At 36.2% G+C, this 11,968-nt stretch overlaps 1 protein-coding gene across 1 annotated transcript in view; it reads left to right on the top strand.

The window, feature by feature from the left end:
- The window catches only part of LOC137400480 (sorting nexin-13-like), a 37,932-nt gene extending 26,762 nt beyond the window's left edge, over positions 1–11,170 (top strand). The window contains exons 15-20 of the mRNA XM_068086809.1: positions 472–582; positions 1,923–2,033; positions 2,265–2,336; positions 3,300–3,445; positions 6,440–6,621; positions 10,311–11,170. Of these exons, the coding sequence (XP_067942910.1) occupies positions 472–582; positions 1,923–2,033; positions 2,265–2,336; positions 3,300–3,445; positions 6,440–6,621; positions 10,311–10,537 (849 nt within the window). The 3' untranslated portion in view covers positions 10,538–11,170. The remainder of the gene's footprint in view (positions 1–471; positions 583–1,922; positions 2,034–2,264; positions 2,337–3,299; positions 3,446–6,439; positions 6,622–10,310) is intronic.
- Positions 11,171–11,968: the final 798 nt, after the last annotated feature.

An 11,968-nucleotide genomic window follows, 5' to 3' on the forward strand; every position in this document is an offset into this window, starting at 1 on the left:
CTTTTCATTGGTAGTTTAAGTTTAGATCTAACAACTTTTCATAGATAGATTTGATCTTAACTTGATCTTGAGGCGAGTACTCAACTCGCAGGTCTTTAATGTTAACTTTAATGTTAATTGTATCGACTAGGTTGTACCGATTAGGTTGTACCGACTAGGTTGTACCGATTAGGTTGTACCGACTAGGTTGTACCGATTAGGTTGTACCGATTAGGGTGTACCGACTAGGTTGTACCGACTAGGTTGTACCGATTAGGTTGTACTGACTAGGTTGTACCGACTAGGTTGTACCGACTAGGTTGTACCGACTAGGTTGTACCGACTAGGTTGTACCGACTAGGTTGTACCGACTAGGTTGTTTCAGACGCAAACACCTCTCCGTGATGCGTAAAAATTGGTAATTGACTTTTAGTCAATACTTGCTGTATCAAGAGCTTGTTCACAAGTTTTAATAGAGTCACTATATTGTAGATGGTGCTTGATTCAGAGACATACCAATTGCACACCGGCCTTCAGCAGATTATGAGAGACTTCCTTAATATTGAACTGTGGGACAAACCCAAGAACCTCAGCCATAGAAAAGTTTGTACTTTTCTTCTTTTTTGAAAACTGGATGTTTTAAGCACAGATTTAAGTTTAAAAAAGGTTAAAAGGTGCCATAACGTGTTTATGTTGAGATAAAATGGAGGATGTTGGTAGACTACAGGCAAACATCCACTCGCAATATACAATTTCAGCAGATATTTGTAAACTCATGCGATGTAACTTACATCATGCCACATCTGTGATTTTTCAAAGCATTGTAGTAAAAAGTGGGTAAAAATTAATAAACGAATGAAAACTAAAAATACAGTGTGAAAGTCATACAAAATCCATAAATGAATTAACTGAAATTATATCTAATGTATGTTTTGAAAAAATAGCTATATATTTTTATTACTCACTTTGCTACCAAACTTACGCATAGCCAATACTACTCTTTTGTGCATGTGTTTCCAAGGTTGATTACTTGTTCATCAAATTTGTCTGTATATTGTCTATATATTGTCTATATATTGTCTATATATTGTCTGTATATTGTCTGTATATTGTTTATATATTGTCTATATATTGTCTATATATTGTCTATATATGTAATTTGATTTCCACGTTCAGTTTTCTTATGTCATTTTATTTATTGCTTTTGTTTTACTGCTAAATTTAGTTATTTGAAGGATCCATAATTTTGTTTTGAAACAAATTGAGCAAAAGCAATGTATTCTTATGTAAATATTTGTTCCAACATTGACGACTTTAACATGTAAAACAAATATCGAAACGGATTAACATCGTATATTGGAGTTCAGCTGTATGTCGTATGTTGAAGTGTTCTTACAAGACTACATTGTATTTTGTCTATCTCTTCCACAAACAACATGTGAGACTTCAAGTAATTACATGTAGCCTTAAAACTAGTATGTTACTTAGAAATATGTTAGAACTCAATGGGGAAAACTTAAATTATTTCTAAACAATAAATTATTAAATTAATAATCAGTAGAAGGAGTTGTATCATTACTCTGCTTTAAAGACATATAGAAAAGCTCTGGCTCAGCACTGTGTAGTTTTGATAGCAGAGTGAGTGGTAAAACTCTCATAATAATTCATCATAACTTACTTTAATTTATGTTAGGTACAGTTTAAATGAACTTAGTTTGTATATTTTATAATATTTATGTTCAATTGGAGTTCAGCGGAGATAACTTTAAATGGGGTTTGACTATATAATAATCTAGTTAAAATTTATAGCGATGTAATTCCATAGTTTGTTTTGTATCAAAATGTAGTTTTAATACAACTTTATATTTATACACCTGGGATTACTATATGTATATTGCTCTGCATGCTTATTGCTCTACGTTATGTTAACGAATATTTTACAGGTTGGAACGTTGATGTTTCGTCCCTTAAAACAGTCTGTTAAGCAGATGGGAACGAAGTTCAAGGCTGTTCCTGGTGATGTTATAGATGGATTTGGAAAAATGTTTACCAAGGTACTATAAAATGCAACATTTTATGCTTGGTCTTACACTCCTTTTAGCTTCCAACCTTTCAGGGCATGTAATGGCTTTAGCTATTGAACAGGCTGCACTAGATTGGAAGACAATTGACAACCATTATTCAATCACACCATTTTGGAGTTTTTTGACACCCATTATTCAATCACAATATTTTGGTGTTGTTTGACCCCATTATTCAATCACACTATTTTGGCGTTGTTACAGTTAAATTTTGTGCCGTCAATGGGAAAGGGACAGTTGGACAGCTACAAAGTGGGAGCCTCCCTTGATACAGAGGTATGCAATGAATATCATCATTTCATTTTGTAAGCAAACTTTCATCAGTTTATAAGTTATCAGTTTATAAGCAAACTTGGTCGATTTCTATTACCCACAGTAAACTTGTTCTTCATAATTTGTTTTTTTCATGTTTTTTTACACAAATAAAAAATAGCGTACTACCTTTAACCCCTAACACATATTTGGTGTTGATAATATTCTTCTTCAAATGTAGTGACAATTATTTTAGGGCAATTCAAGCCCCCCCCTCATAGATGAAACATACACTTTATTTATTATTGGATTATTAATGATTGGATAATTATTCGATTCTTATTATTATGTTTTTTTATTCATAATAATTGACTACACCAGCTATATTTAAGGGTAGATAGAGCTGGTGTCCTTTGTTTATAAATAGTACTATGAATCATGGGTAAAAGGTAATTGACCTCTACAGGTAAACCAACCTATGACAATTTTAGGAATTTGGAATCATGCTCTCATCCACTTTGCATGATATCTATGCGTTGTTTCTGTGATTTTGTTGGTTTTTTATAAACCAAACAGCGCATGCAAGATCATACGAAAAAGCATTTGTTAAGCAACGGTCTGTCGCATTGATACATAGATAATATATGATTATTATTCTTGGTCTTGCCAAGATCACTTCTGCTTCCAGCCGTGCCAAGGTCACTTCTGCTTCCAGCCGTGTCAAGGTCACAATTACTTCCAACCATGCCAAGGTCACTTCTGCTTCCAACCTTGCCAAGGTCACTTTTACTTCCAACCTTGCCAAGGTCACTTCTGCTTCCAACCTTGCCAAGGTCACTTCTGCTTCCAACCTTGCCAAGGTTATTTCTGCTTCCAATCTTGCCAAGGTCACTTCTGCTTCCAACCTTGCCAAGATCACTTCTGCTTCCAACCTTGCCAAGGTCACTTCTGCTTCCAACCTGCCACTTTTATTTATTTCCCTCATAGGATGATGACAATATTCCGATGAGAATCATGCTCCTGCTGTTAGATGAAGTCTTTGATCTGAGAGAGAAAAATCAGTGGCTGAGGAGACGAGTGGTGGCCATCTTGAGGCAAATAGTGAAAGCTACATATGGGGACCGCATCAACAGGTACGTCACTTGATGAGACTTTGATTGAGTTTGTTTTTAATATTTGGTCTCGTTTAGTGCTTCTATGGGCATTCTATATCTGATCTCTAAAAACAGAGATGCTTTTGCTACGAAGAATTCATTTATGAATTGAGATATACATATAGGCCTACATGTAAATATCTCAGTTTCTCATCGTCTGTTCAGATCTATGCCTGTCTAATTGTAGCTATTAAAATCTTGAATTAAAAAGCTCACTGCGCTCTGGATTTGAACTCACGAAGATTGCAACCACAAATCTCTTACCACGCATTTAACCAATTTAAAATTTTAGTTTGAAGTTTGCTAAAATACATACTAAAACTTTCTTCAAGTGTTTAGCTAAATTTATCTAAGTTAGACTCAAAGTTTATATTACACGTCTGTCTCAAAGGTAAGAACTCTCAACGTAGTACATTGTAATGTTACATTTTCTTGCAGATCATAACCGCAAAATACGCTAAAGTTATTATAGGCAACTATAGTTACTAAGGTTAACATATTGTTTTTAATGATGATGATTTTGATGATTTTTACCAGGAGGGGATTGCATTAGATAATGACTATGGGTTTCTATACCACTCTATATACGTATATATGATATTTTAACTTTATGATACCAACACTGAAACGAACTAAAATCATATAATTGTATATCAAATAATTTATCATTGTAATCCTAGCAAAACAGATTATATTTAGCCATTACTTGCTACTGATTTCATATTTACATTTAAACACCTTTACATTTTTATTTTTTCTCTTAATTTATTTTTCCTTCTAATTTATTTTTCCTTCTAATTTATTTTTCCTTCTAATTTATTTTTCCTTCTAATTTATTTCACCAAAGTACTTCTTCCATGATATGAAATTTAAAAGTTACAGGGGTTTGAAAAAGTTTTAAAACCTTTACAGTTGTTTTATTTTTTCTCTTAATTCATTTGAACTGCACAAAAACACTTTTCTCATGATATGAAATTAAAAAAATTAGAATGGCAAATGTTGCACATTAAATAAAAAATAAATTTTTTGTCCAAAGGCTTTTATTACCCAGGCAGCACTGGGCATTTATCTAGTATATACACGTATGTATATATACAGTATATATATACAGTATATATATATATATATACATGTATATATATATATATATACATGTATATGTATATATATATACATGTATATGTATATATATATATACATGTATATATATATATATATATACCATAAAACCTCTAATTGACCGCCATGGTGCTCTATTTTTCAATCCTTCCTCTATAGTGACGGTCGTCAATTGGATTCGGCGCTCAAATATGTAATCTATAAATGTCGCCTATATTTTGCTCTCTTTTTCCAATGGAGCGATATTAAACCTTGTGCAATAAATCTGCTAACCTACCTCCAAATTGTCACAGATCTCTTAATAAATATGCATCTAGAAACAGAGAAATATCTCTACCAGTTGATATTTATTGCTTACTATTGACCGGCGATAATATTATAGCCTATGCCCGACTTTGCGATTTGCTGGCATTGTCCTTTTTTTCATTCTAAATTTGAAGACATTTTTATTTTATATCTATATTTAACAAAGTTGCATAAAGCTCATTGCACTCATTGGTATTTTTGCTACAGTTTGCAGCCAAAACTAGCTTTTTATGTGCAATCGAAGTGGACTTATGAGCATCGATCCACTGTAAGCCGTGTTAAAATAGCAGCAAGGATGCTATTAACTAACATGCTATAAATCAGCATATTTATAAGTTATATAATAATAATCTATCAAATGATACAAATCTATATTCATGAACAAGTGACATAGACGAACCATACTTATATTACATGCAGAAACAAAAATTGACGTTTAAAACAAAAATATGTTCATCGTTTGCTAAGATAGCTACATTCTGATTGTTGCTTTTGATGGAATGAACATCTTCTTGTTGTCCAATACCTTTCGCAATATCTTCTGACCTCAACTTTCCTTCCGCACTGCTGAACTAGTCGATATTAGCGTCCAAGCAATTTGTTAGCAGAGCAAAACTTCCAGCACCCTGCATTTAGCACGGATGCAACGCATAAAGGTTTGCTCACTAAACATAGCCTTTGGCCCAAAACTTGAAAACCGTTTTTAGATACATGTTCTTCGAAGTATTAAGACCTCGTTAAACAAGGAACTACTATCAACCTGAGAAAATTAGTAAGTATTTCTATGAGGTTGCTTTCAAAGTTTTAACGAAAAAAGCGAAAAGCTTTAGAGTTGGACAACGAGAGACTTCATTGTTAATAATGTAAACGATTCATTATATTGATATAATTTTGTGGACACTTTTTTACTGAGCACTTGATATTACGGGTTCATAAAGATCAAAGATAGTCAAAGCAGCGGTCAAATAGAGGTGGCGTTCAAATAGAGGTAGTGTTCAATTAGAAGTTTTACAGTAAGTTTGATTCATGGGACTAATTTTTGTTTATATCATGGAGTACAACAAGAACAGATATTGATACAGAAATTCATGCTCACTTGATCAAAAACATGAGCATTCACTCATTGCAGAATCTAGTGGTGATGTCTGTCAATTAGTAAATATGCAACCAAATTAAAATTACAGTCGAAAAATCAAAATGTTAAATCTTTGTGCTCCTTTTAGTTTTTTTCATGGAAAACTTTCTTCTTATCATATCACTGGAATCCTCCTCCTTAACTTCAAGCTCAGCCTCAACAAGCGTGCGAGTTTGCCAAATTATATGATCTTTCCATGGTTTCCTTACACACTTGTAGGTGATTTCATTACTAAGTGGGATAGTTTACTCAGGCTATGTTTTGGTTAGTGCCCTTGCTGTATGATGCTTATAAATTAACAGGTCAATTATGTGATTACGTCTCGGATTTCGGTGTTTGTGAAGGAATGTGCAGGGAATGTCTATAATTTAAATAGTTTTAAACGAATACATGAATGCGTTTGTTTCATGCAGGAAAATAGTTGATCATGTGGAGATGTTGACGTCAGCTGACCAGGTGGCAGAGTATATTCGTAAATTTAAAGAGCAGTTGTGGCCGTCTGGGATGCCCGCGGAGCCGAGTCCAACGAGAAGTGAGGACACAAGACTAAGGACTGCGGTGGTCTGCAAGGCTAAGATGATAGGATCTGTACCTGGTATATATGGTTACATGGTCCATATCAATGCAGTCATTTACTTTAGGCTTGCCATGAACCCTGTCATCTTCATTAGCTCCCTCTAGGTGGGAACCAAGTCCTATTATTCACTCTCTCTAGGCACCATGTCCTGTGATTCACTCTCTTTAGGTACCATGTCCTGTGATCTTTAAGTGCCTTTTCCTGTGAGGGCGTAGGCAATCATGGCTCTCCTCAATTTCTACATCCATGACATTTCTTGGCAGGTTTCAACAGTGGTTTGCCATCGCCTTCTGTTGTGTGTTTTTATTGAGACACGATCTCTAAATAACTGGCTGCTCGCAGAGGAGCTCCTTCGCCCTTTGACAGGTTTAGTTTTTAGTCCTGCAGGGTTGTTAGCCACCCTCCTTACCCACGCTGGAGCGCAGATGAGGAGGGTTGCTAGCCACCCTCCTTACCCACGCTGGAGCGCAGATGAGGAGGGTTGCTAGCCACCCTCCTTACCCACGCTGGAGCGCAGATGGGGAGGGTCGCTAGCCACCCTCCCCATCTACGCTAGTGCATAGATGGGGAGCGAGTTTAGTCGAGAACGACCTGACTTGACAACTAAACCAATGCAGACCAATGTCATCTTCATTCCCTTCTACATTTCTTCTTTGTTGTAGTATGTGCCCACTAACAGTAAGTTATCATGTGCCCGCGAGCAGTAAGTTATGATGTGTTCACCAACAGTAAGTTATTATGTGTCCATCAGCAGTAGGTTATGATGTGTCCACCAACAGTAAATTATTATGTGTCTACCAACAGTAAGTTATTACGTGTTTACTAGCAGTAAGTTATTATGTGTCCACCAACAGTTAGTTATTATGTGTCTACCAACAGTTAGTTATTATGTGTCCACTAGCTGTAAGTGATTATGTGTCCACCAACGGTAAGTTATTATGTGTCCACCAATGGTAAGTTATTATGTGTCCACCAACGGTAAGTTATTATGTGTCCACCAATGGTAAGTTATTATGTGTCCACCAATGGTAAGTTATTTTGTGTCCACCAACAGTATGTTATGAGGTGTTCACTAACAGTAAGTTATTATGTGTCCATCAGCAGTAAGTTATTATGTGTCCACCAACAGTTAGTTATTATGTGTCCATCAACAGTAAGTTATTGTCCACCAACAGTAAGTTATTGTGTGTCTACCAACAGTAAGTTATTATGTGTCTACTAACTAACCTATAGTCTCATTCAATTAGCAAAAATTTCAAAGAACGCCAAAGTGCTCCAGATGAGCTGTTTCTCTGTTTCTCACCACTTTGTACACTAAAAATGACCATGTAGCACTTTAGGAGTTGAGGTCTTCATGGGCTTTGGTGCACTCAATGAAACCAACCATTGGTAGAGCATGATATGAAACCCTGATCTGTCAACAAGTTCACGGAAACTCACCCTCAGTATGCTACAGTGTTAATATAGCTCTATATCAACTTGGAATCGTAAACTGCGTAAGAACTGGCTTGTCAACTTATGGTGTTAAAATCTCTCAAAGCTCCCAACAATACTTGTTTTTGTATGAGTTTGCATTGCATTGTAAAACGCTGTGATGATGTCATAGCAGAAATGTAAATTTGACTAATCAAAGGCATCATAAATTATTTTTCCACACTGAGCGACCGTATATACCTTCATCTGTTACACCCCTGCATTCCTCTGCCACCTATCTTACTGTTACATCCCTGCATTCCTCTGCCACCTATCTTACTGTTACATCCCTGCATTCCTCTGCCGCCTATCTTACTGTTACATCCCTGCATTCCTCTGCCACTTATCTTACTGTTACATCCCTGCATTCCTCTGCCGCCTATCTTACTGTTACGACCCCTGCATTCCTCTGCCACCTATCTTACTGTTACATCCCTGCATTCCTCTGCCACCTATCTTACTGTTACACCCCTGCATTCCTCTGCCACCTATCTTACTGTTACATCCCTGCATTCCTCTGCCACCTATCTTACTGTTACATCCCTGCATTCCTCTGCCACCTATCTTACTGTTACACCCCTGCATTCCTCTGCCACCTATCTTACTATTACATCCCTGCATTCCTCTGCCACCTATTTTACTGTTACATCCCTGCATTCCTCTGCCACCTATCTTACTGTTACATCCCTGCATTCCTCTGCCACCTATCTTACTGTTACATCCCTGCATTCCTCTGCCATCTATCTTACTGTTACATCCCTGCATTCCTCTGCCACCTATCTTACTGTTACATCCCTGCATTCCTCTGCCACCTATCTTACTGTTACATCCCTGCATTCCTCTGCCACCTATTTTACTGTTGGAAACTTATTCTCATTATTTTAATGAGACAAAATCATTTAGCTTCCAAGTTGCTTTTTATTTCGGTAGATCATGCAGAATATCAACCAGCCTCAGTTAGTTTCGTTTAAAAACTTAGTGGAGCAGTCTGTCATCACCGAGTCATATATGCTGTTCTGAAACAACTTTTTTCCCCACAGATGGTGAAATGCCTCATGCACCGCATCTTCTGCTTGCTAGCCAATCGTGTGCATTTGAAAATATATGAGAAGAGTTTGTACTTTCAATTTGCTTTTTAAGCCAAACTTGTCAAAGACAGAGTAGAGTGAACACATGCATGTATACTAGTATGTATAGCATGTATACTGGTATGTATAGCATGTATACTAGTATGTATAGCGTGTATACTAGTATGTATAGCTGTGTATACTAGTATGTATATCATGTATACTGGTATGTATAGCATGTATACTAGTATGTATATCATGTATACTAGTATGTATAGCGTGTATACTAGTATGTATATCATGTATACTAGTATGTATAGCGTGTTTACTAGTATGTATAGCATGTATACTAGTATGTATACTGTGTATACTAGTATGTATAGCGTGTATACTGGTATGTATAGCATGTATACTAGTATGTATATCATGTATACTAGTATGTATAGCGTGTATACTAGTATGTATATCATGTATACTGGTATGTATAGCATGTATACTAGTATGTATGTCATGTATACTAGTATGTATAGCGTGTATACTAGTATGTATATCATGTATACTGGTATGTATATCATGTATACTAGTATGTATATCATGTATACTAGTATGTATATCATGTATACTAGTGAAGAACTAATCGTTGACTAGTCAATAATCTTGGCATGCTATCTTTCTAATACTTCTTCAATGCCTCACAAGAGCGCTACTAGACTTCATCCTACGCTAAAACTCAAGATAACCATGTTTTTATAGCTCTGCTGCTCCGTCTATTCATCTTTTCATTTGCTGTCAATTTGGTTCAACACCGGCATGTCTAGATTCCTGCGCTTCCTCACCTTTTTATGTTTAGTAGTACTCTCTGGGTACTAGTAAACATAAAAGTACTCAGAGGGTACTAAAAGCTGGTACTCTGGGCAAGCTAGTGTGCTGTGAAAGGTCGTCTGGTGTGCCGATAAAGCACAGAGAATAACTATGTGCATAAGTATTCTAAAATGTTTGAAGCATTACTTGCTTTACATCCTTTCACTTTCAATGTTGCGTTTTGTATGTTTAGAATTTGAAAAGTCTTGGCTAGAGATTTAGCAAAGAAATCTCATTTTGGGTAAATATTTGAGTGATTCGTTAGTTTTTACGGTAAAAGATAAACTAGCCTTTATTCTCATACAGATGAGCTGCGCCACCTTATTGGGACGGAGACAACACGCGCCGGTCTGATGAGAGTATATAGCATGTTTCAACATAAGAGCCTCAACAAACGTCTACTATATGTGATGCTGGAAAGCGTTCTTCAAACCCTTCTTCCCCAGAACCCCCTTGACAAGGTCTTTCGCCAGATACATCGTCGGTCAGCAAGATCTCGTGCTGACTCATCTCTTAGTCAAACAGTTCCGTAACACGGCTGCTGCAATAATTATGCTCTGTGCTGACAGTTTTTCATGTTTATTTCATTTTTATAATATTTGGTTCTTTTTTGTGTGGCTTTAATTGTTTTTTCTCTTAAAAAGTCCAAACCTTTATCTTTTAGCAATATTTATTTACCGATTGAGACAAAGTAAAATGTGTCTAAGAAGATATCTACTGATTGGCTAATGAATTCAACTGCAGAGAACGATACGTGAGTGAATTTGGGTGTCACCCGCATTTTTATGATCTCAGTTGGACCATGATCTATCTATCATCAACTGTTTATCGATTTTGTGACACGCCTTATTTTTGTTTGGAATGTGCTTTCAACTTCTATAATCTTTCCAAAGTAGTTGAATGCTATCTTTAATTTGTATGTCGTATTTTTCGTAAAGTGTTGCAGATGGTAGATAAGGTGTGAAAGCATAGATATAACTCCCAAATAGAACCAATGAGTAACTTTCAATGGATTTTGATAATTAGATGCCATTGTTATCTGACATTTAGGTGGTGAGCCCGAGCTGTTTAAAAAGGGCCTGGATGACCTTGAGAAGTTGAGAAGAGGTTAAGAAGGCTACAGCATATTGGTATTGGTCTTTTGACCAGAAAATTAATAAAATGAAATCTAACCAAAATCTTGCACTTGTTGACTGATATGAAAACCCTCATAATTGCCTTGGTTTATTGTTATAAATCCAGGAGTTAGACTAAATGTTTTAATAGTATCATTTTAAGCCTCGTCTGGCATGTTATTGGATAAATGTTATAGCTTTTCTTGCATATATTTGAGCAGATGCTTACGGTGAAGTGGCTTGTATATAAAACTGAATAGACATATTTGTGACACGTGATTTCATACTGTTTCTATCCATAAACTCGACTTTTTCATTGTCTGTTTGTTAGTCCGCGCAAACCGCTTTTTCACATTTTTTGGCTGAATTTGTCCAAGTTTCTGCGGTCCTTGTGTTTCACCAAATGGCCAAAATATATTTGGTTTTAAAACTTCGTCTGGTTCTTAAGAACCTTTTAAACACCAGCCTAAATGGACACTCAAGAATGCCTCTTCGACTGCATTCGTATATTGCAGTCGTGAAAGCAGTGTAGCAAAGCACGCGCGTGCTGTGTGTGATCTTACAAAAAATTAAAGAGATTGAGGGCAACTCTGGGCTTAAAGCTAGTGCACCGATAAAACTCTGGCTATAGGTGTACCAGGCTGGGTATTTGATAGCCATAACAACCACATAGCCATATCAAACTCTGGTTAAAGGTGTACCGGGCTGGGTGTTTGGTACCCATAACAACCACATAGCCATATAAAACTCTGGCTATAGGTGTACCAGGCTGGGTATTTGATAGCCATAACAACTACATAGCCATATAAAACTCTGGCTATAGGTGTACCGGGCTGGGTGTATGGTACC

This window comes from Watersipora subatra, chromosome 1 (genome assembly GCF_963576615.1).
Source record: "Watersipora subatra chromosome 1, tzWatSuba1.1, whole genome shotgun sequence".
In the NCBI taxonomy this organism is placed as follows: Eukaryota; Metazoa; Bryozoa; class Gymnolaemata; order Cheilostomatida; family Watersiporidae; genus Watersipora; species Watersipora subatra.